This window comes from Hakea prostrata, chromosome 5, assembly GCF_041222555.1.
Source record: "Hakea prostrata isolate BN-2017 chromosome 5, UWA_Hpros_2, whole genome shotgun sequence".
Classification (NCBI taxonomy): domain Eukaryota; kingdom Viridiplantae; phylum Streptophyta; class Magnoliopsida; order Proteales; family Proteaceae; genus Hakea; species Hakea prostrata.
Window position 1 is genome coordinate 56,410,020 of NC_142604.1, and position 26,274 is coordinate 56,436,293.

At 37.8% G+C, this 26,274-nt stretch overlaps 1 protein-coding gene across 2 annotated transcripts in view; it reads right to left on the minus strand.

Moving 5' to 3' along the window:
* Positions 1-26,274, minus strand: part of LOC149016699 (mraW methylase family protein) — an 89,768-nt gene that overhangs the window by 37,921 nt on the left and 25,573 nt on the right. Inside the window, exon 3 of one of the 2 annotated variants that reach the window (XM_089154768.1) lies at positions 24,657-24,773. The exons of the other annotated variant lie outside the window; for it this stretch is intronic. Within the exon in view, the coding sequence (XP_089010894.1) occupies positions 24,657-24,773 (117 nt within the window). The remainder of the gene's footprint in view (positions 1-24,656; positions 24,774-26,274) is intronic. 2 annotated transcript variants of the gene reach the window in all.

Consider the following 26,274-nt stretch of genomic DNA (forward strand, 5'->3'; position numbering starts at 1 on the left):
TCTTAGTTGGATAATATCACTTACCTCCCTTCTTACCTAGCAAATATATCAAACACCTCCCCTCTATTACATTTCTAGGTTAAATTTAACTTTTATCGTTAAATATTTTTCTAAAACCCCAAACTACCCTTGGCTAAAAATATTTTTATTTTAAACCTAAATTATTGTAATCACCCTGATAGTAAACTATTAAATTACCCTCAATTAAAATAATTATTAAACCAAAACACTATAGTTGAAACCCAAATTATCTTTAATTATTAAAAGCCCAACATACCCTTCTTTTTTTTTTTTTTTTTTTAATTTATCAAACAATTGAAAAAACACGTACTACTATCAAGTAAAATAAAAAAATGCAATTAAAAAAAAAGGGTCTGTTGATAAAATAAAACACGTATTACAATTTTGGGGTTTTTTTAATTGTTTGATAAAAATTAAAAAAAAAAAAAGAAGACATGTTGGGCTTTTAATAATCAAAGATAATTTAGGTTTTAACTATGGTGTTTTGGTTTTTAATAATTATTTTAATTGAAAGTAATTTAGTAGTTTAACTGTTAGAGTGTACGATAATTTAGGGTTTAAAATAAAAAAATATTGTTAACCAAGGGTAGTTTGGGATTTTTGAAAAATATTTAACAGTAAAAGTTAAATTTAACTGAGTAAGTTAACTGAAGGGAGGTGTTTGATATATTTTCTATGTAAGAGGGGAGGTAAGTGATATTATCCAACTAAGAGGGGGTGTAAGTGCTATTTGTCCAGCTAATAGGGGAGGTAAGTGATATTTACCCTATATATATATATATATATATATATATATATATATATATATATATATATATATAAAATCCACTTTGCGAAAAGAATTTCAACACCGTGAGTTCGTACATCGGCCCACAGTGTTCAACATTATTTTCATGTCAACCCCACAACTATCTAATATTCATTTCCAAAAAATTTAGTTTAGGAAAGAATGGTACACCTCAGAGATGAAAAACTCCAAGATTTGACAGCAACGAGGCTTGATCCACCCGATGCACGCGTTTGCTGACAATATCAATGCAGGATCATGCAAGAACTGAAAAAATTCAACTAAAAAATAACAAAAAAAAAAGGTATAGGCAAAATGAAGCTCTGGAGAACATAGGCGAAGTTTCGCTCAAAATGGCATGTTTTTATATCCCGCAAGATTTTTGACCATCTCGGCGAGATTTCTCCAAAAATCGCAATTTCGCCAAAGTTTCTACATAACGTATGTTGGTCCTTATTTGTTCAAAACAAGCAAAATTCAGTGAAATTTCATCAAACCATGGCTTAACACCCCCAAGAAATTGCTCATGGAGATCACCATTAAGGAAGGCATTTTTCAAATCAAGCTGACACAACGGCCAGGGATGAGTCAGAGCAAGAGAAAGCATGTAACTCGGAGATCAAGAAACCAAAGAAGAGAAGCAAAGGGAGGCAAGAAGTTGAATGCAGCCAATGGAGGCTTCTGTTAACTTGGGAAACCTCCAGATATACTCTTTAATAAACAGAATGGAAGGCACTTGAAGCCAAAAAAAAGGAATAACAAATAAAAGAAATAAACTTAAATCACTGAGACTACTATTTTCTTTTCTAATTTATATTTAATGCCTATTATGCCCTTAATTCAAACAGTATCAATAGAAAATCTATGTAAACTGTTCGAAGGGAAAAGTGTAGAATGGAAAGACAAAGATGTCACTCAAGATTCCTGGCAGCAGTGTGTGCCTAATAGGACTCTACCGTAAGGCATTAGTTTCCTTTTTTAAGTTTACCTACAAAATAAAGGAAATATACTAAGGTTTCTCACATTAAGAGTGAGGCCTCCTTCATTCTCTTCTCAGATCATCTTCTTCCTCTCATTCTCGAGCTATATTTCTCTCTGTTTTTCTGATCCTTAACATGGTGTCAAAGCTGAAGTATTGAAGAATCCCTACACCTTTTTACCATAGGCTGTTCCTTCTTTATTTTCAAAAGAAAAGCTGCTCGTGTCCTCTGTGACTTGATTCTGAAGGTCTTCTACAGAGTCTCTGGTGGTTGTGCACAGCATCCTATGCTGTTTGTTGGAGATTGGATGTGAGACTGGTTGACTTTCAAATCCACATGAACCAGATCTCTTTAAGTTTCGGCTGGAGTTTGTACAAGTTCTGATTGAGGAGACTTCTGTCCAGGTATGTTTCAGACCTAATTTTTTAAATTTCAATGGAAGCTTGCCCGTTAAATTATGGTGTTTGAAGACTACTTTATCAGACTTTATCTGATTCAGACCTAGACTGCACTTGTTTAGTTAGATTAGGCCTACTTTTTTGCATGGTGGGAGATCTCGCGAGATATCTCGCCTTTTTAGAGAGGCGAGATCTGCGAGATTGCAGATCTCGCTCGAGATCTCGCTAACGGTGGGATTTTTTCTTCTTTAGAGCCATTTCAAAGGCCTTGTCTCGCTCGAGAGAGGCATATCTCGCCTCTCTCGAGCCTCTCTCTCTCCTCTATCTCGCTGGATCACCAAAATTGGCAAGAAAACTCCATTTTTGGCCGGAATTTGTTAGGTATTCAACATAGCAACATCATCAACTCATCTACAACAACAAATTGAAGCATATTTGTATTGATTCAAGCATATTTCAAGGGATCTTCAAGAAATGTAAGATTTTCCCCCAAATTTGGTTTTTTTCAAATACAAGGTTCTACAATGATTGTATGAGTGTGATATAAATATATGTTGATGTTCAAGCTTTGATCTACAATTTCATGGAAAAAAATTTAATTTTCTGTTATTAATTTTTTTTTTAAATTTTCGTATTTAAAAAATATAATATCTAAAAAATTAAAATTAAAGATTATAAATAAATACTTATGATATGAATGTGATTATTATTTATGTTAAACTACATTTAGAGGGCTACAATCTCATGTATTAATATTTTGATTATCATGCTTGCTGTATTTTTTATTATTATTTAAATAATTAAATAAAATAATTATGAAAAATAATAAATTTTTTTTAAATGATGCTTATATTATGTAGTTTATTTTAAAAATACAAATATGTCTTATTGAGCATTGTATATATGTTAACTTAGAACAAAGTGTGTGTTTTGTTGTTTTATAAATTATTTTTACATAAAATAACTATAAAAAATAATATGTTATTAAAAATTTATCCTTTTTTTTTTTTTAAATGATGCTCATATTATGTAGGTTATTTTAAAAATACTAACATGTTTGTTTGAGCAGTGTATATATGTTATCTTAGAACAAAGTGTGTGTTTTGTTGTTTTATAAATTGTTTTTACATGTTTTTATGTATCTAAATATTATTCTAATGATTATTTGGGAATATTCATGATTCATGTATGTATTTCAGACTTTCAATGCTGTACATTGGAATCTTAAATGGCAACTAGTGGGAGTGGCGGCATTGGTAGTGGGACTCAGGACATTGCTTGGCAACATGGGGATCCACTGACCTGCGACAAGAAGAAATCCCGATGCAAGTATTGCCTCAAGACTTTGAATTCTGGTGGCTCAACCAAATTAAAGCAACATTTGGCTGGTGGTTACAAAGATGTTTCCAAGTGTCCCAAGGTTCCTTATGAAGTGCAAAAAGCAGTTGCAGCAACTTTAAGGGGAGGGAAAAAAAAAACGGACGAGATGGCACAAAAGCAAAGGGAATTTGAGGATAAAGTGCTATCTAGACCTATTCTTAATGTTGATGAGGAGTCAAGCGATGATGAAGAGAGGAGGAGGGTTATGGGTGTTGAGTCACGAGCCGAATGGAGACAGATGAAGGCTGCAATGGAAGCTAGCAAACAATCCTTACATGCTGATAGTGTGAGGCAATATGAACAAACAAGGGGAGCAGGTGGTTCGGGGTCAGGGGCATCCATGACACCTAGACATAGTTTTCAGGGAACTGAGACTGAGAGGACCGAAAGGAGGAGGAGGAACACTACACACTATGATTCCACATTTGACCAAGACCCCTCCCTCTTCAACCAACAAGACATCTATCAAAGAAGCATTCCCTATATGTTTGCTGGAGGTAGAGAAGGCAGTAGGGAGGAGGAAGCTAGGTTATCAATCAGCAAATTCATGCTCTATAACAACATTGCACCCAATGTAGCCAAAACACCATACTATCAGGGGATGATCAATGCAGTTGCTAGGGCAGGTGTAGGGGTTAAAGGCCCAACAGCTTGAGAAGTAATGAATAACTATTTACCCAAGGTAAAGCAGGAGGTGGATGAATACATTGGTTCATTAAAAGAAAAATGGAGTACATATGGTGTTACTGTGATGGCTAATGGATGGACTGGTCCTACTAGACAGTCCATCATTAATTTCATGGTGAGCTGTAAAGGAAAGACATCCTTCCTCAAGTCAGTGGATGCCTCAGATAAGATCAAAGATGCTGACTACCTTTACAAGCTTCTTAGGGAGGTGGTCCTCGAGGTAGGGCCAAAGAATGTTGTCCAAATTGTCACAAATAATGGTGCAAACTTCAAAAAAGCTGGAGAAATGTTGATTAGGAAGAAGAGCAGCAGGATCCACATCTTTTGGACACCATGTGCTGCTCATTCGATTGATCTTATGTTGAAGGACTTGGGGAAAAGAAAGTCAATCAATACTGTGGTTGAGAGGGCTAGAAGGGTAAGTAATTTTATTTATAACCACGGTTATGTGCTGAAGATGATGAGGAACCACTGTAAGGGTGATCTAGTCAGACCTGGATTGACTAGATTCGCCACCAATTATGTAGCTCTGAAAAGCTTCCAGAAGAAAGTGGTGGGTCTTCGGCACATGTTTGCAAGTGAGAAGTGGTTTGGTTGGCATAGATCTAGCCATCCTGATGCATTACTAGCCCAACAAACCATTGCTGATGATTCCTTTTGGAGGCATCTGAATAGGACATTGGGCATTATAAAGCCTATTGTGTTTGTTTTAAGGATGGTGGATTCGGAGAAGAAGCCCACAATGCCCCACATATATGCTGCCCTCCAGCAAATGAAAGAGTTGGTTAGAGCTGCTTCCCCTAGCTCCTTCAAATCCTACAAGAGGATCATCGATAATAGATGGGAGATGCACTTGATGCATCCTTTGCACTTGGCTGGTGAGTCACTTTTAAGTCTTTAAGTTTTTGTTGTATACTTTAATTTACATTCTTTATTTGTTATAACTTATAATTTATAAACAAGTAAACAACCAAATCACTAAGTCACTAACCAAATTTTTTATTTCCACAATGCAAGCTTACTACCTTAACCCAAAGTACTATTACAAGAATGATCTGGGGCTTGATGTAAAGTTGATGACTGTGGTGCAAGAGGTGGTGGAGAAGCTTGTGTCAAATCCCGTCATGCAAAGGACAATTAATGGAGAGGTGAGAACTTATTCAATTGTTTCTTCAACTTCTTGCATTAGTGCATTAAGCATATACATAATACAATAATTGAAGAATTGGTGTACAAATCAGGGAGTACAGGGATGCCTCTGGGAGTTTTGGAAAGCCTTCTGCAGTTGCAACTAGGCAAAAAACTGATCCTGGTAAATAGTCCACTACTCTATAAGTCATTAAGTCTATAAGTCTATAGACTATAACTCTATAAATGATAACTGATAAGTTATATAAATATAAAGATTTACTTGCCTAATGCATTCTTATTTTTTGTTATGCAGCTGACTGGTGGGTGCTATATGGAACTAGTGCGCCGAATCTCAGGGACATAGCAATTAAAGTACTCTCACAAACTTGCTCATCTTTTGGTTGCGAGAGGAACTGGAGCACCTTCTCGCTCATCCATAGTAAGGTACGGAACAGATTGGGGAGTAAGAGGCTCGAGAACTTGGTATATGTGCATTACAACATGAGATTGAGAGTAGGGCACATACAAGATAATATAAATGACGACAATCGTGAACCGATTGAGTTGATTGATATATTCCACGAGCCCCCCGCAGAAGATGAGGAAGATGATGTCATATATCAGTGGGTTAGGGATCGAGGTGGCCCAGTGCTGGATGGGCCAGAAGGGCAGCCAGATCCTACCAGTGCTGTTGCTATGGGCCCAGATGCTGTGGCTGAGCACCTATCTTCTGATGAGGGTCAGGCTGCTGTAGCGACATTAGAAGGATCAGCTGTACCATTTGTGGAGCCACCTGGTTGACTTCAAACAACTGAGGTGACAACTAGTAGTGGGGAATCAGATGATGATGCCGATGATACCAGACGGCCAAGTGGCCCAAATCAGACATCGAGTTCGAGTCATGGAGGCAGTCAGGCTGGTCGTGTTTCTGATGGAAGTCACCTGACTCACCTCCACCAGGTCCGAGTCATCCAACACATGTGAGCCACAGTTCCCCTATCTCTCGGACTTATAGTAGGAGTAGGAAGAGCAGATCAAAGCAGGGGCAGGGGCAGGGGCAACCGAATGATGATGCGAGCATGCATGATCTTGAATTGAACATGGGAAGCATGAGCCTAGATCAGAGTGATTCACAACAGCAAAGCCTATCATCGGGGTACCAATATGGGGATCACAGCAACGGGTCAGATTACAGTGGGTATTCTTCTTATGGAGGTCATACTATTCCTCAAGACCCTTCACCTGGAGACTATGCATATGGGAGTGAAGGTGGGTTGTTAAATGAGTGGTTTAGAAACCCATACCCAAATACTCAACAACTATATGAACAACAACAACAACAATGGCTCTTTCACCCACCCACGATTGACGGTTATCCCAGACTGCTATTCCTCCAGTATTCTGACATGCAAACATAAAATGATCATATAAACCGATATGTGACATACTTCAGTGATCAATTGACTTGGGAGTCATATGTGGCCACCGTTCATAATCAATTGATGCGGAATGTTGAGTGATACTCTTAGTCTTGTAAGTTGTAATCTTCTTAATTCTTATGGTTGTAAAATTTTGAAGACATTTAACAATTTATTACTTTGAATCTTTGATAGTTTGAAGTTTGAACTTTGATCACTTGTTGACTTGAATACTTGATGTGTAATGTTATTGTATATTTGTATTTGTATATTTGTATTTGATACTTGATGGTTGATAAATGATAACTCATTAACTTGAAGTCTTGAATTACTTGATATCTTTACATAATTACATTACATGTTGTCTCTAACTCTCTAAGACTCTAACTCTATATCTATAATCTCTATTCTCTAAGACTCTAACCTTGCATTTCACAAAATTTCGATTTTACACATAGGGTCGATGAAGGAGACATAGTTAGGGTTATTTTCTCACAAATCTAAGGCCACCAATGTGTTCAAAAGGCCTTAAATAGGCTAAATACCAAGTTTCAGCCCAACCAGAGCCCTAAAACTCACCGAGATGGGCTACCGAGACTACCGCCAATTTTTTGGCATATCTCGGTCGAGATCTCGGTATTCTGAGTGGCGAGATCTCGCCCGAGAGCGAGATCTCCCACCATGCTTTTTTGGACCTAGTTGATTGGAGACTGTATTTGCAATCCTTCCAGACCCCCATTTGTATGAATGAATAGTCATTCAATAAAAAAGAATCAAAATATTTCATTTGTTGTTGGAATAAAGACAGATTTAATCACTAGGATTTCTCTTTTGTAGGAATATAAGGTATTGCATCATTATATAGGATGGAACCTTTCTTCAATTAGAAATAGAAAGTGAGGTTTTTCCAATGCACGAACAAATTCTCATTGAAAAAATAACTATTTTCCAAGTTTCCTGAGAAGAATTGATTTTCGTATACTTTTGTTCATATTCTTATAATATTTCTATTGCAAGAAGGAAGGAAAAGGACAATATAGAGGATGGTTAGACGAGGTTGTGAACCTTGGCTTGATTCATGACCCAAAACTAGGGGATTAAAAAAATCCACCCATCCAAGGATCCATAGGCTTACTATTCCTGATTCAGCTGGATGAGGAAAAGACCTTTTCTGCTGCTGCCATTCTGCCTTTCTTTTTTTCCCCCTTATTTGAATATTTGAAATCTCTAGATCTGATCATGATTCTGGTTAAGTAATTTTAGTGCTGTGAATTTGCTTGATTAAAGTTGCTTTGAAGGCTTTATTTTCGGTTGAGAACTGTTGTGAGTAGATATCTTATGTTGGGATTTTCGCAGCATCTTATTTTGGAGGATTATTGATGTAAACTATTTCCAAGGGTTCCACAAGGCCTAGGGTTGGGCCCTAATTCTACCCAGGGGTACTTTAGTAATTTAGCAAGAATTCTGACAATTTGGCGAGGGTCCCATCAAGGTGTTGTCTGGACCTTACATCTGTTTTTATTTTATTTCTCTGATTAGTATTTTGCAAGTTCTTTTAGAGTCCTTGCCTAGGTGAGACTTCCCGTTATGTTGGGATCCCCTAATTTGAGTCCCTTTTAATTCTCTTATTTTTAGGACTCCATATCTACTCTCAGAAATTGGATTGGCGTCCTCTTAGAGTCAGTTATTGAGTTCTCTTGTTTAACTAAGAGTCTTAGTCAATTAGAAGCTAAGTTAGTCTTGGATAAGCCAGTAAGAGTTCTAATTGGTTTTCCAACTTAGAGTCCCTTTTTTATTTCTTTATTTGAGGCTATAAATAAAAGCCTTCAAACCTTGTAACCACAAAGTTGAATTGAATACAAATCTGAGTTTGGAGAAGATCCAACTTGTGGTCTTCGTGGAGTGCCACAGCAGAATTAGTGTGCTATCTTCTTCAATTTTAGCAACTTGTCTTCAATCTACAGCCACAATTCAACCCCATCAGCAGTCTCTTCCTTATTTGAGTAAGTACAGTCCCTCCCCTCCCCTCCCCATTCCTAGCCTTCCCTCATCTTCCCTCATCCATCGCACCCTTCTTTTTATTTTCTTGAATTTTCGGACTTTTTATGACACCCAGATTTCAATGTCAGATCTACATCAATTTGACTGTTAGATCTGTCCCAGACTTTAGCAGACTCATCCCCCCAACCCTATGATAGATTCCAATTTGACCCCATTTTGACTGTTTGATTTCAAGATATAGTTATTTTCTTGACTTTTCATACTTCCTAAGACTCTAAAAACTAGAACCTTCATATCTTTCAATTTAGCCGTCCAAACACCCCCACCCCCCAAAACTCAAGGAATCATCTTCCTATATTATTATCTACATTGCCACCAAGTTTCAGCCCATTCTCACACCTATAAACCAAAGCTTCCATCTCAAGGAATTTATCACATATCTCCCAGCTTCCATCTCAAGGAATTTATCCCATGTCACCGATGGGTTGGGTTTTCAACTCTTCGACCAAAAGACAGTAACCTAACCTTTCCCTTAGGAAATATTTTCTTCACAACCCTTGCCACTAAGGCATCCCAGATCCCCTGAGTTCCCAAACCCCAGAAACCCTAGTTTCTCTCAAACCCTAAGAATTTCAAAACCACAAGTGAAAACGTTTACCCATAACCAACCCTTTCCCTTCAACTGTAGGGTATTCTAAATCCTAAATGGCTGTTGATTCTATTGAAGAGGGTCTTGGAGTAAACCTACATCCAGGGCAACATCCCTAAAAGGTAAAACCTAAAAATTCGGTTTACCTCAATTATGTACTGCTGCCTCTGAGTTTCAGACCGAGATTCTTATGAAAATTTATCGCTGGAGACATTCTTGTAGCTGGCACTGCTGCCTCAATATTTCAGATTCGATGCGTGTATGACAGAGCACTTTTGGTTGTTAAATCGAAGTGTTGTTGACATCTATCTTTATTTCTGTCTGCTTATTTTCATTTCAAGTGGAGTGTTACTTGCTTGGACTGAAGGAAGATTAGGATACTATGTCTACATCTGAATCAAAGTGTAAACCCAAAAGTAATTCTGAACAAAAATTTGAAGGGACAGTCAATTTCCATCAGTAGGAGACGATAGTCAAGGTTTTGCTCTTTGGTTGCTGCCAGCAAGGCCATCTCACTGTGTCTACTGGGAATGATACTATAGATTCCCAAATGTTAGGACAGATGATGAACTCTACAGAGACAAATATTGTTGACTTACTTACACATAGTGACATAGTCAGAAGGTTATGAGACTACCCAACTATTTTGTATTCTAGACAGAACAACCTTCCCTGCATCTAAGAGATTTCAAAGGACTTTTATTGGGTTGATAAGAAGGGTAAACCTTTAACCCAATATTTTGCAGAATTTAAGGAAATATCAGAAGAGTTCAATGCTATTCTACCTATTTCATCTGACGTGGTTGAAATGAAAATTTTGCGGAACAGCTTGCAGTTATGGGTTTTGGAAGGAAGGGAAGGAATTTGACCCAGTTAGAGCACAGATCCGGGGGTAGATAAGGTACCATCGATGTCTAAAACATTTTTCCTAGTACTACATGCATGTAAAGAAAACTCACACTGGTCCGGTTCCAACAATAATTCCACATTGGCATCTTTTACTCCAAACTATGGCTTTGGTGGTGGATCAAGTTCTAGAGCCACTCGTGGACTTACAGGCGGAGGATCAGGCAAAAACCCCAATACTCAGAGAAAAATTTACAAGAATCCACTGACACTACTAAGAATGTCAGGACTTGTCACCTCCATTGTCATCCAGGTCATATACAGAACTTGTTGCAAGCTTTATGGCAAGCCACCTAAGGTTGTTAAAACTGCATCAATCAGAATCATCTACTACTGCCCTCCACAGTCAGATGGGAAGACTATGAAAATGGTTGATGATGAATATGTTCAGTTCATCCAATTCCAGGCACTTCCACCTCAAACTCTGAACCTCCCATTCATGGTGGGAGATCTCGCGAGATATCTCGCTATCTAAGGATAGCGAGACGAGAGGGAAGGCGAGATCAGAGAGATGGGAGATCGCTCGCCAATATCTCGGCGAGATCTCGCTAACGGACCTTTTTTCAACACTTTAGGGGCTTTAAAAAGCCCTTGTCACACTCGAGAGAGGCATATCTTGCCTCTCTCTCTCTCCTCTATCTCGCTGGAAGCCCAAATTTGGCCGGAAAACTCAATTTTTGGCCGAAAATTGGCCGGAATTTGTTGGGGATTCAACATAGCAACATCATCTACTCATCTACAACAACAAATTCAAGCATATTTCAAGTGATTCAAGCCTATTTCAAGTGTTCTTCAAGAAATGTAAGATTTTCCCCCAAATTTCAATTTTTTTCAAATACAAGGTTCTACAATGGTTGTACGAGTGTGGTATAAATATATGTTGATGATCAAGCTTTGATATACACTTACATGGAAAAAATTTAATTTTCTGTTATTAATTTTTCTTTTTTTTTGAACTTTCGTATTTAAAAAATATATTATCTAAAAAATTAAAATTAAAGATTATAAATAAATACTTATGATATAAATGTGATTATTATTTATGTTAAACTACATTTAGAAGCTACAATCTCATGTATTAATATTTTGATTATCATGCTTGCTATATTTATATTTATTTTTTTATTTAATTAATTAAATAAAATAATTATGAAAAATAATATTTTATTAAAAATTTATCTTTTTTTTTTAAATGATTCTTATATTATGTAGTTTATTTTAAAAATACAAACATGTCTTATTAAGCATTGTATATATGTTATTTTCGAACAAAGTGTGTGTTTTGTTGTTTTATAAATTATTTTTACATAAAATAATTATAAAAAATAATATGTTATTAAAAATTTATCTGCTTTTTTTTTTTTTTTTAAATGATGCTCATATTATGTAGTTTATTTTAAAAATACAAACATGTTTGTTTGAGCACTATATATATGTTATCTTAGAACAAAGTGTGTGTTTTGTTGTTTTATAAATTGTTTTTACATGTTTTTATGTATCTAAAAATTATTCTAATGATTATTTGGGAACATTCATGTATGTATTTCAAACTTTCAGTGCTGTACATTTGAATCTTAAATGGCAATTAGTGGGAGTGGCGGCACTGGTAGTGGGACTCAGGACATTGTTTGGCAACCTGGGGATCCACTGACGACAAGAAGAAATCTCGATGCAAGTATTGCCTCAAGACTTTGAATTCTGGTGGCTCAACCAAATTAAAGCAACATTTGGCTGGTGGTTACAAAGATGTTTCCAAGTGTCCCAAGGTTCCTTATGAAGTGCAAAAAGCAATTGCAGCAACTTTAAGGGGAGGGGGAAAAAAACGAACGAGATGGCACAAAAGCAAAGGGAATTTGAGGATACAGTGCTATCTAGACCTATTCTTAATGTTGATGAGGAGTCAAGCGACGATGAAGAGAAGATGAGGGTTATGGGTGTTGAGTCACGACCCGAATGGAAACAGATGAAGGCTGCAATGGAAGCTACCAGACAGTCCTTACATACTGAGAGTATAACGAAATATGAACAGACAAGGGGAGCAGGTGGTTCGGGATCAGGGGCATCCATGCCACCTAGACATAGTTTTTAGGGAACTGAGACTAAGAGGACCGAAAGGAGGAGGAGGAGGAAGACTAGACATTATGATTCCACATTTGACCAAGACCCCTCCCTCTTCAACCAACAAGACATCTATCAAAGAAGCATTCCATATATGTTTGTTCGAGGTAGAGAAGGCAGTAGGGAGGAGGAAGCTAGGTTGGCAATCAACAAATTCATGCTCTACAACAACATTTCAGCCAATGTAACCAAAACACCATACTATCAGGGGATGATCAATGCAGTTCCTAGGGCAGGTGTAGGGGTTAAAGGCCCAAGTGCTTGGGAAATAATGAATAAATATTTACCCAAAGTAAAGCAGGAGGTGGATGAATAAATTGGTTCATTAAAGGAAAAGTGGAGTATATATGGTGTTACTGTGATGGCTGATGGATGGACTGGTCCTACTAAACAGTCCATCATTAATTTCATGGCAAGCTGCAATGGAAAGACAGCCTTCCTTAAGTCAATGGATGCCTCAGATAAGATCAAAGATGCTGACTACCTTTACAAGCTTCTTAGGGAGGTGGTCTTCGAGGTAAGGCCAAAGAATGTTGTCCAAATTATCACAGATAATGGTGCTAACTTCAAAAAAGCTGGAGAAATGTTGATGAGGAAGAAGAGCAGCAGGATCCACCTCTTTTGGACACCATGTGCTGCTCATTCGATTGATCTTATGTTGAAGGACTTGGGGAAAAGAAAGTCAATCAATACTATGGTTGAGAGGGCTAGAAGGGTAAGTAATTTTATTTATAACCATGGTTGTGTGCTGAAGATGATGAGGAACCATTGTAAGGGTGATCTAGTCAGACCTGGACTGACTAGATTCGCCACCAATTATGTAGCTATGAAAAGCTTCCAAAAGAAAGTGGTGGGTCTTCGGCACATGTTTGCAAGTGAGAAGTGGTTTGGTTGGCATAGATCTAGCCATCCTGATGCATTACTAGCCCAACAAACCATTGCTGATGATTCCTTTTGGAGGCATCTGAATAGGACATTGGGCATTATAAAGCCTATTGTGTTTGTTTTAAGGATGGTGGATTCGGAGAAGAAGCCCACAATGCCCCACATATATGCTGCCCTCCAAACAAATGAAAGAGTTGGTTAGAGCCGCTTCCCCTAGCTCCTTCAAATCCTACAAGAGGATCATCGATAATAGATGGGAGATGCACTTGATGCATCCTTTGCACTTGGCTGGTGAGTCACTTTTAAGTCTTTAAGTTTTTGTTGTATACTTTAATTTACATTCTTTATTTGTTATAACTTATAATTTATAAACAAGTAAACAACCAAATCACTAAGTCACTAACCAAATTTTTTATTTCCACAATGCAAGCTTACTACCTTAACCCAAAGTACTATTACAAGAATGATCTGGGGCTTGATGTAAAGTTGATGACTGTGGTGCAAGAGGTGGTGGAGAAGCTTGTGTCAAATCCCGTCATGCAAAGGACAATTAATGGAGAGGTGAGAACTTATTCAATTGTTTCTTCAACTTCTTGCATTAGTGCATTAAGCATATACATAATACAATAATTGAAGAATTGGTGTACAAATCAGGGAGTACAGGGATGCCTCTGGGAGTTTTGGAAAGCCTTCTGCAGTTGCAACTAGGCAAAAAACTGATCCTGGTAAATAGTCCACTACTCTATAAGTCATTAAGTCTATAAGTCTATAGACTATAACTCTATAAATGATAACTGATAAGTTATATAAATATAAAGATTTACTTGCCTAATGCATTCTTATTTTTTGTTATGCAGCTGACTGGTGGGTGCTATATGGAACTAGTGCGCCGAATCTCAGGGACATAGTAATTAAAGTACTCTCACAAACTTGCTCATCTTTTGGTTGCGAGAGGAACTGGAGCACCTTCTCGCTCATCCATAGTAAGGTACGGAACAGATTGGGGAGTAAAAGGCTCGAGGACTTAGTGTATGTGCATTACAACATGAGATTGAGAGTAGGGCACATACAAGATGATATAGATGACGACAATCGTGAACCGATTGAGTTGACTGATGTATTCCACGAGCCCCCCGCAGAAGATGAGGAAGATGATGTCATATATCAGTGGGTTAGGGATCGAGGTGGCCCAGTGCTGGATGGGCCAAGAGGGCAGCCGGATCCTACCATTGCTGCTGCTATGGGCCCAGATGTTGTGGCTGAGCACGTATCTTCTGATGAGGGTCAGGCTGTTGCTGCGGCATCAGAAGGACGAACAACTGTACCATTTGAGGAGCCACCTGGTCGACTTGAAACAACTTAGGTGACAACTAGTAGTGGGGATTCAGATGATGCCAATGATACCAGAGGGCCAAGTGGCCCAAGTCAGCCATCGAGTTCGAGTCATGGAAGCAGTCAGGCTGGTCGTGTTTCTGGTGGAAGTCAGCATCAACAAAGGGAGTCACCTTCACCAGGTCCAAGTCATCCGACACATGCAACCCACAGTTCCCCTATCTCCTGGACTTATGCTATGAGTAGGAAGAGCAGATCAAACCAAGGGAAGGGGCAACCAAATGATGATGCGAGCATGCATGATCTTAAATTGAACATGGGAAGCATGAGCCTAGATCATGGTTAGAGTGATTTACAACAGCAGAGTTTGGACAGTTGGCAATCATCGGGGTACCAATACGGGGATCACAGCACCGGGTCAGATTACAGTGGGTATTCTTCTTATGGAGGTCATACTATTCCTCAAGACCCTGCACCTGGAGAGTACACATATGGGAGTGAAGGTGGGTTGTTAACTGACTGGTTTAGAAACCCCTACCCAGATACTCAACAACAACAACAACAACAATGGCTCTTTCACCAACCCACGATTGATGGTTATCCTAGAGTGTTATTCCTCCAGTATTCTGACATGGAGACATATCAATTCTATATAAACTGATATGTGACATACTTTAGTGATGGATTGACTTGGGAGTCATATGTGGCCACCGTTCAGAATCAATTGATGCAGAATGTTGAGTGATACTCATACTATTAGTCTTAGTCTTTTAAGTTGTAAGTTGTAATTTTGAGTTTTGACATTCTTAGTCTTAGACTCTTAGTCTTGTAAGTTGTAAGTTGTAATCTTCTTAATGGTTGTAAAATTTTGAAGACATTTAAGTATTTAACAATTTATTACTTTGAATCTTTGATAGTTTAAACTTTGATCACTTGTTGACTTGAATACTTGATGTGTAATGTTATTGTATTTGATACTTGATAGTTGATAGTTGATAAATGATAACTCATTAACTTGAATTACTTGATATCTTTACATTACAATATTACATGTTGTCTCTGTCTCTCTGTCTCTCTGACTCTCTAAGACTCTAAGAGACTAAGACTCTAAGTCTCTAACCTTGCATTTCACAGAATTTCAGTTTTACACATAGGGTCGACTTAGGAGACATAGTTAGGGTTATTTTCTCACAAATCTAAGGCCACCAATGTGTTCAAAAGGCCTTAAATAGGCTAAATACCAAGTTTCAGCCCAACCAGAGCCCTAAAACCCACCGAGATGGGCCACCGAGACTACCACCAATTTTTTGGTAGATCTTAACCGAGATCTCGCTTTTCTTGAGTGACGAGATCTCGCTCGAGAGCGAGATCTCCCACCATGCTCCAATTGCCATCTTCATTTAGACAGGCAATGCTATGGCCTGTTTTCTACCTCTTGTCCTTATATCACTAACTCAGGGGCATCTGATCATATGACTGGTGTCTCAAGTAACCTTTCATTTGTTCGCCCATCCTCTTCCATCGTGACCCTTATCCTTATGCTAATGTTGGAAGGCACAGAATTGTCAGTCTCACCACCACCTTATCCTAATCCTTTACTTTAATGTACCTAGATTTCTTTTAAAATTTATCTATTCATAAAAGTAACCACCACTTAAATTGTTCTGTTACTTCCATTCTTGGTTACTGTGTTTTATAATCTTACGATGAAGAGGACACTCCATAGAGGCAGTGAGTTGGAAGGGTGTACTTTTTTTTGTCATTTCATCAAATGGATGTTCGAGCACATCTTCCCTTCACCAAATTCATTGTTGTCTAAGCCATCCTTCATTAGCTAGTTTGAAGCTTTACAACAAACCTATTTGTTCCATTCTGCTTTACTTTATGAATCGTGTCAGTTTGGGAAGCTTTAACATGGGAGCTATCCCCCTTGGGTTAGTAATTGTTAGGAGTATCATTGGAAAGGATCTCAAGTTAGCGAGAATCCCTGCTCTCCTTATTAACATAAAGCTTAGTTTCCTTTTTATTTTTTGGTTTCCTTGCTGATTGTAATTGTTGGAGTAAGTCTATATATAAAGTCTTAGCTGAAGGAGCTTACACAGTGAGTAACGCCTTCTAGTGTTTCTGATAAGCCCCTAGTATCACGAATCTACACTCGACAGGGAAAGCAAATCCCTAAATTCTAGGGAAGGAAACGATTGGCATATTTGAAGAGTCCTATTGTATTCAGGTTACTTTTTAGGATTAGATTGAAGAGTCACATTACATTCAGGTTAGAGTCATATTACATTTATATTACTTTTGAAGAGTCCTATTTTAATTCAGGTTACTTTTGAAGAGTCCTATTCGAATTGGGATGATTCTATTAATTAATATTGTAGGAACGTAATTGCTATAAATAGGGGGAAGGAAGAGTAGAAGAGACAGGTTTTGAGGATTGGGGAAGTTTATGTGAGAGCTATTGCTCTTGGGTAGCCGTAGGAATCACCTACTGCTGGTAGTATGTATTGTTTCTTATTCAACTTTTATTCAAAGTCCCTTTTTTCTTCTTGAGTTATTCCACCTTGTTAAGTAGCCTCATTCAGGTACCTAACAGTTGCCTTTAAACTTCTAGCAAGAATTCCTGCTCTCCTCAGTAACGTAGAGCTTAGTTTCCTTTTTAATTTTTTGGTTTCCTTGCTGGTAGTTGTTGGAGTAAGTCTATAAATAAAGTCTTGGTTGAAGGAGCTTACACAATGAGTAAGGCCTTCTAGCATTCCTCTAGACTTCTTCTACTTCCTCTCACTGATTTGGTTTCTTCTCTTCATCTACTCTCTACCTTACATGGTATCAGAGCAGTAGGTGCACTACATTACCTCCAATCTAAAGCTATTAGGGTTTACAAACATACCTTCAACTCTTGGATTCCGTTGGTATTGATATATCGTAGACTTTTTTGTAGAAATAGTTTCAAACCAAAAACTTGGGAAGGCTCAAGTATTTCTTGGGGATAGAAGTGACTCAGTCTAGAAAGGGAATCTCTTTGTCCCAACTTAAATATGTGATTGACTTACTATTGGAAATGGGGACACTTGGTTCAAAGCCTTTGGATACTCCAAATAGATCCATGTATAAAACTCATGGCTGAAAATGGAGATGCTCTTGAAGATCCAGAGTAAGTATCGGAGATTGTTTGGAAAACTAAACTATTTTGTTGTACTTGACATTGCCTTTCCAGTTGATGTTGTGAGTCAGTTTCTACCTAGTCCTAAGACCACACATTCGGATGAGGTTATGCACAAATTAAGGTATCTTAGAAGAGCACCTAGATGTGGGCACCTCTGGCAGATCATGGCCACAAGAGAGTCGAGGGATTTTCTAATGCAAATTGGTCTTGTTCGCTAATTGATAGCATATTTACTACAAGCTATTATACCTTGGCTGGAGGAATCTTATGTTTTAGAAGCATGGAACAAAATTTGCTCGAAACATAGGAAATTTCACTACCATTTCTGGAAGCTCAAAATGAAATTATAGTGGACCGAAAAAAGTCCAAGGTTTCGATCAAAACCTGAGAAAATTTGACAAAACCATGCGAAACTTGGAAAATTTAAAGAAACGGGTCAAAACCTAGTTCGACTTGGATGGACCAGAAGGGTTCATGTCTTAAAATCCTTTTATTCGCACGAAACAGAGGCAGAAGGAAAATTTGAAAACCTCATTTTTCCCCTCAATTTTTACCCTACTGAGATCATTTAGCTCATTTCAAGCACTTTCATTCACTCCTTTGGTGATTTAGGCATTTCTTGGTGGATATTTCAAGGGTTTTCAAGCTTTATACGAAGGTAACTAAGTTTCCCCAAAATTTGTAATTTTTTTCGTTGTTTCATGGCCAAATGATGTTAGATTCTTTTGAAATTTTTTTTATGGTCTCTAGTAGCTAGATTTACAAATGTATGTCATTGGATCTGATTTCTTAAGTGTGCTACTATTTTTAAATTTTTTATTTAAAAAAAATCCCTACAAAGTTATAGTTTTCTGTTAGTTTCATGCTCAAATAATGTTAGATTGAGTTAAAATTAATACGTATGGTCTCTAGTAGCTAGATTTACGCATGTATGTTGTTGGATTTGATTTTTGAACTGTTCCACTATTTTTCTGATTTTCCATGTATTTAATAATTACTAATAACTAATCTTTTAATTACACAATATTTTTAATTAGGAAAAAATCCCCATGTTTGGGGATACCTTAGTTTAAAAGTAATGTGTGTTTATGCTAAAATTACAGTGGCGGTTTGTGTTTTGAGTCTTTTGACAATGATCATTATGTATTTTGTTTCAGGCACCCACTTTTGAGTCGGAAATCACTATGTCAGATATAGCTGGGCAGCATGGTAGGCCTCTGACAGATGATAAGAAAAACTCAAAGCATAAACTGCATGTGCCAACATGTTCTTTATAGTCTAATTAGCTTATATGTAGAGTCCCACCCCAAAATACGCCCTTAAACTTGTCGAAACTTGCAGGAAAAAATCCCAAGTTTCCACGAAATTTCCTAGGTTTCGACCTAAGTTTCCCATTTTCACAGGGTTGAAACTTGAGTTTCCATGGAATTTTTTCTATGCTTAGAAGAGAAAGAAGCCAACAATGGTTGCTTGAAACAATGAATCAAAGTCAAGTCGTAGCACTAGGGGTTTCAACGGTTTGATTTGAGGCGCTTTCAATTTGAGCTAAAACCACGACCCCCTAACATTAGTTGTTAACAAAATTATGGTTACTGCCCGATTTTGATTTTGGCGTAGTTCGATTCAAGTTGACCACTGGTTTAGACTCAAGTTGGATCAGTTTTGGGACAGTTATCAACCCGTTATCAAACCGTTATAGCCTGTGTCAAACTAAAAATTATATGGGTCTTGGATCTTGTCACTAGGGCATAAGATCTAAACAAACAAATCACTTTAACTTCTTTAACAACTTTAAATAGTAAAATAAACTCACCATTCTATTTTTTTTTTTAAATAACACATGAGATATCAATGTAGAAACATAAAAAGCTATCATTCAACACAATTAATAGTTCAGGCCTCTTTAACCTATTCTGAAGTTCCAGAAAAGAAAAATAATAATATAAACAAATACTTCCACACTTCACAATTTGAAAAAAAATTAATAAAAGTCCATTATGTCCTTCATTACTCATAAAAATAGATTAATAGTGATGTTAACTCCAATAATTATATAAATGAAAACCCTTTGAATTGTTTGGGTAGTTTTAACGGCTCAGTCCGAGTAGTGGTTTAGTCCATTCAATTTGGCCTACCAGGTTGGACAAAACAAGCCCAAAACCAAGCGGTTTTTTACCCCTCAGTGCATGCTTGTCAAATAAGCCTCGGTTTTGTTCAGTTCAGGCCTTAACAGGCAGTTCAGTTCTGTTTTACTAGTTTGGTCCCAAAATTGACACCCTTATGTAGCACTTCTCAATAGTGCGCTGGTGTGGATTAAGTAGTTTTGGGGGGACCTTGGCTTTGATCATGAGTCACCTATATCTTTGTAGTGTGATAATCAGACTGCTATCCACATAGCATCAGATCCTTTTTTCATGAACAGATGAAGCATATTGAAGTAGACTGACCCTTTGTCTGTGAGATGCTGCAACAGGACTGATCTCCATTCATTATGTTCAAACCGGAGAATAACTGGCTGATTTATTCACCAAATCTTTGGGGGCTGAGAGAGTGAACTACATTTCTAACAAGCTAAGAATGTTCATGCTTATTCTCCAGCTTCACAGGGAGTTAGAAGGAAGAAGGGTAGAATAGGAAGACAAAGACATCTCTCAAGACTAAAGGCTGGCGCTATATCTCGACTGTCGAGGGAGATACTAGCGGGCAGTGTAAGTCCTTATAGGACTCCACTGTAAGGAATTAATTTCAATTTTTTTATTTTGTAATCTTCCCTATATATAAAAGGCAATATGCTGAGGTTTCTCACATTAAGAGTGAGGCCTCTTTCAGTCTCTTCTCAAATCTTCTTCTTCCACTCATTCTCGAGTACCCTTTCTCGCTGTTTTTCTGATCCTTAAAATAAACCAGAAATAAAACGTGGGGAACTAGGAGAAAATCAGAAACCAGACAAGGAAAATCAATACAAACATTTCTACCTTTTACTGTTAAGCATAAGATTGATGGCTAAGTTGGCATTGTGTTGAAAGAAACGATTGTGGTAGAATGACTTATTGATCAATGATCTCAAGCCCTCTATTTATAATTAAGTGGAAAGTAGACTATTACATAAATACCCTCACTTGGGTAACAAGAAATAGAATTTTACAAGAATACAAACTCTAATTGAACTCCTAGCAGAATCCATCACTCCCCCTCAAGTTGAGGCATAGATATTAGTCATGCCCAACTTGCCTACAATAGAAAGGAAATCTCTTTCTTTCAAACCCTTAATGAAAACATCTGTTACTCGGTCTCCAGATCTCACAAAAGGCATGCAGATAAGCCCTTGTTCTAGCTTACCTTTGACAAAAAACCTATCAATTTCAATGTGCTTAGTTCGATCATGTTGCACCGGATTATTAGCAATACAAATAGCAGCCTTGTTCTCATAATATAACATCATAAGGTTTGAAACTTGGAGTCCAATTTCCTGCAGCAAGCCTTTCAACCATAGTAGCTCACAAACTCCACGAACCATAGCTCTATATTCAGCTTTGGTACTGGATAAAGCTACCACATTCTATTACTTACTTCTCCAAGTAACTATATAACCTCCAACAAAGGTACAGTAACTTGAAATTGACTTATTGTCTGGAGATCTAGTTCAGTCTGCATCAATGTATGCTTGTACTTTTAGATTATCAGTGGGTGACAAAAGTATTCCTTTTCCACGAGTTCCCTTCAAATATTGTAGTATTCTGGTAACAGCCTTCATATGAGCAACAAATGGATCATGCATGAATTGGCTCACTATCCCAACGGCATAAGCGATGTCTGGCCTGGTGTGGGACAAGTAAATAAGCTTCCCTACCAGCCTGTGGTATCTTCCTTTGTCCATTGGTTCTCCCTCTTTTTCTTTAAGTTTAGCTCCAACTTCAATAGGGGTATCAACTGCTTTATATCCCAACATTTCCACTTCTGATAAAAAATCTAGGACATACTTTCTTTGGGATAGGAATATACCCTTCTTTGATCGAGCCACCTCAATCCCTAAGAAATATTGTAACTTCCCTAGATCTTTAATCTCAAGTTCTTTACCAAGAAAGTCCTTCAAGTTTTGAATTTCTTCACCATCATTCCCTGTGATGACAACATCGTTTACATAAACAATGAGAAGTGTGATGTTAGTACCTGACTTCTTGACGAATAGTGTATGATCAGCATTGCTTTGCTTGTACCCAATAAAAGTCATTGCCTTTAGGAGGCGTCCAAACCAGCATCTAGGAGACTGTTCTAACCCATAAATTGACCTATTTCCCTGCAGTATTGTTGTCGGAGAAACTATGTGGGATTTCCATATAGACTTCTTCCGCTAACTACCCATGTAAGAAGGCATTCTTTACGTCTAGTTGGTGCAAGTTCTAGTTTTTGTTCACAGCTTCAGACAACGGAACTCTAACAGTGTTTAGTCTCGCAACAGGGGCAAAAGTCTCCTGATAATCAATCCCATAGGTCTGGATAAACCCCTTTGCAACTAGTCTAGCTTTCAACTTATTGACTGATCCATCCATATTTTGTTTAACCACAAACACCCATTTGCAGCCCATTGGTTTTTTTCCTAGAGGAAGTGTAACCAGCTCCCAAGTGTCATTTTTCTTCATTGCCTGCATTTCCTATACCATAGTTGCCTTCCATCTATTATTAGCATAAGCTTCCTGCCCACTTTTAAGAACAGATACAAATGACAGAGAGGATATAAGAGCACGGTAGGAGTTAGACAAAGAGTTATAAGAAACATATTTAGCTATGAGATGTTGATTACAAGATCCTGACTCCTTTTCTAACAGCAATAGAAAGATCAGAAGAAGATACCTTAAGGGGAACAGTAGAATCTGATTCTGGAGCAGTAGTTTGAAGTGGTAATGTGTCACCATTCTCCACCTGCTTTAGCCGGATGTAATTCTTCCTCTGATAAGTTTGCACCTCCTTATTCTGATCAATCTGGTTATGAAAGACCTCAACAGTGTGCCTCAAAGGAGTGGTCTCCCCCTGGCTAGGTTCTTCACATGGTTCAAAAAATGAAGGGGGAGGATTAGAGTCCTCAGGTATACTAGCCGAAGTCTTCCTTTGGTCAAGAAACTCTTCTTGAACTCTTAAGTTGTGTTGGTGTGTGATAGGAAGATCTAGAGTTGGAAAGAACACCTCTCCTCTAGGACTCTCCCCTTGGAGAGGTGTATAGCAGGGGCAAGACTCATTAAAAATACATATGTGGATACAATGGTTTTCCTGGAAGGAGGATGATAACATTTGTACCCTTTTTGAGTAGTAGAATACCAAAAAAAAATGCAGCGTAGGCTGCGGGGAGCCAACTTACTCTGGTGGGCTGTGATTTTGGCATAACACACACATCCAAAAATCATTGGGGGAATAATAAAAGAAGAGACTCCCTGGAGAATCTCATTAGGACATTTAAAACCAAGTATCCTAACGGGCATCTTATTCATAAGGTAAGAAGCAGTGAGTATAGCATCACTCCAATATTGGTCAGGTACATTCATAGCAATCATAATTGGACGGGCTATCTATAAAAGATGCCGATTCTTCCTTTCAACAAAAACTTCATTTTTTGTTTTAAAAGATAAATTCATGTAGAACGAGAGTGACAATTAATAAAAGTAACAAAGTACCTATGGCTAGTAATAGACACACGTCGGCAGGGGCAAGGAAAAAATTTCGATCGATATGGTAATTTCGACCTAGAAAAAGGTCAAAATTTCGACCGAAGGGGGAGGATTAAAGTCCTCAGGAATATTGTCCAAAGTCTCCCTAGTAGGGAAACTCTTCTTGAACTCATAAGTTGTGTTGGTGTGTGATAGGAAGATCTAGAGTTGGAAAGAACACCTCTGCTCTAGGACTCTCCCCCTGGAGAGGTGTATAGTCAGGGTAAGACTCATTAAAAATTACATCCATGGATACAACGGTTTTCTTAGAAGGAGGATGATAACATTTGTACCCTTTCTGAGTAGCAGAATACCCCAAAAATATGCAGCATAGGCTGCGGGGAGCCAGCTTTCTCTAGTGGGCTGTGATTCTGGGATAACACACACATCCAAAAATCTTTGGGGGAATAATAAAAGAAGAGACTCCCTGGAGAATCTCATTAGAACATTTAAAACCAAGTATCCTACTGGGCATCATATTCATAAGGTAAGAAGCAATGAGTATAGCATCACTCCAGTATTGGTCAGGTACATTCATAGCAATCATAATTGAACGAGCTATCTCTAAAAGATGCCGATTCTTCCTTTCGGCAACCCATTTTGGGCAGCCGTATCAACACAACTCGTCTGGTGTATTATGCCAGAGTCAAAGAAATGTCTCTGAAATTCACCATCAACATACTTTGTGCTATTGTCATTTGTCACTACAAAGGATCTTCACAGTAGCATTGAACTAAGTTTTAATCATATTATGAAAATAACGAAAACATCGAAAAACTTCATTTTTTTTGTTTTAAAAGATAAATCCATGTAGAACGAGAGTGACAATCAATAAAAGTAACAAAGTAACTATGGCCAGTAATAGACACATGTCAGCAGGGACCCCACACATCAGTATGAATGAGCATAAAAGGAATAGATTTTCTATTATGAAGAGAAGGTAAATAAGTAGAACGAGTATGGTTCGCAAAAATGCAGACTTCACAAAAAAAAATCAACCGCATTATAAGAAGAAACCAAATCAGGAAATATTTTCTTAAGAGTTCCTAGAAGGGGGTGAAATAGCCTATGGTGCCACTGATGAAGGTCTTATATTACCGAATGGACCAGATTAGAAGATGTAGTCAGAGCAGTAGTAGATCTTCTAATCGGCTCGAACAAATAAAGTCCATTATCTACTTTACCATGTCCAATCTCCTTCCCCGTGACCAGATCCTGGAAGACACAATAAGATGGGAAAAAAGTTACTTTACAATTCAAGTCATGTGTAAGACTACTGATAAAGAGCAAGTTAGCAAAGAAAGAGGGAACATGTAAAACTTTAGACAAAGAAAGTGATGGAGAATACTAAATGGTCCATTTTCCAGCAATGGAAGAATAGGAGCCATCAGCAATTCGAACTTTATCCTTTCTAGAAGTTGGAGAATATTGTAAGAAAAAGGATGATAAACCTGTCATATGATCTGTGGCTCCTGTATCAATGATCCAAGGAGTAAAGACTGAAGAAACTTGGAAGCTTGTAAAAGTATTACCTGAAGTAGCAAGGTAGGAGTAGGTATGGGTAGTAGAGGAAGCAGTGGTAGAGGCTGTACCAGCAGTAGAAGACTACAAAATACGTCGCAGATAAGCTAACTCCTCCTGTGAAAAACCAACGTCTGCAGAGGGTGTTGTGGAAACTGTTTCATAAATATGAGCTTTCGGTTTTCCTCTTCTTTGAGCTTTTTTTATACAAAATCAGCAAGCTACCCATGAAGCTTCCAACAATTAGCCTTGGTATGATATGGTTTGTGACAATGCTCACACTTGACAATCTCCTTAGCTGAATCAAATTTACTGCTAACAAATTGTAAGGTTGATTTCTCCACAATAGGAGCATGAAGCATGGCTGATCGACGGCTTTCCTCACACTGAACAAGGGCATAAGACTGTTCGAGTGTAGGAAAGGGAGAACGACTTAATACTTGCACTCTGATCTGATCATACTCCACATTCAAACATGTCAAGAAGTCATATACCCGAATCTTATCAACGAGCTTCCTATAAGTAGTCACATCATCTGGATTAGTGGGGTGATAATCCCCATAATGATCCAACTCCTGCCAAAGAGAGCGCAACTCAGCATAATATTGGGCCACAGTCAGTTCCTTTTGGGTAGTCTCATGAAGCTGTGCATCATTCCCCAAATGTCCATATGTTTCAATAGTAGCCTTCCAGAGTTGGGCTGCAGTATCAAGTAATAGGTATCCACGGACAATATTTGGATTCATGGACTTTAAAAGGAATGACTTAATAAGAGAGTCATTCGAGATCCATTTATCCTATGAAACACCTGTGGTGGGAGGTTTGACAGTGGCGCCCGTAAGGTGTCCAAGAAGTCCTCTTCCGGCAATAGTCAAGTAGGCAAATTGAGACCATATCAAATAATTTGTTCCATCAAATCGTACTGAAAGAGGATGAAGAGTGGGATATTGTTTGGAACCAACGGAGGCAGTAGTACCATCAGTGGTTGCCATAACGCCCTTTCTTCTTCTTCTTTTTCTTCTTTTTCTTTTTTTTTCTGATTCTTATTCTGATGCTGATTCTGATTCTGATGATGATTCTGATGATGATTCGATGATGATTCTGATTCTGAAGTTATGGAAAATCACAAACAGGTCCCTGAAAGTTTGTATATTTACAAAACTGAACCCTCAAACATCGTATTTACGTTTTCTGT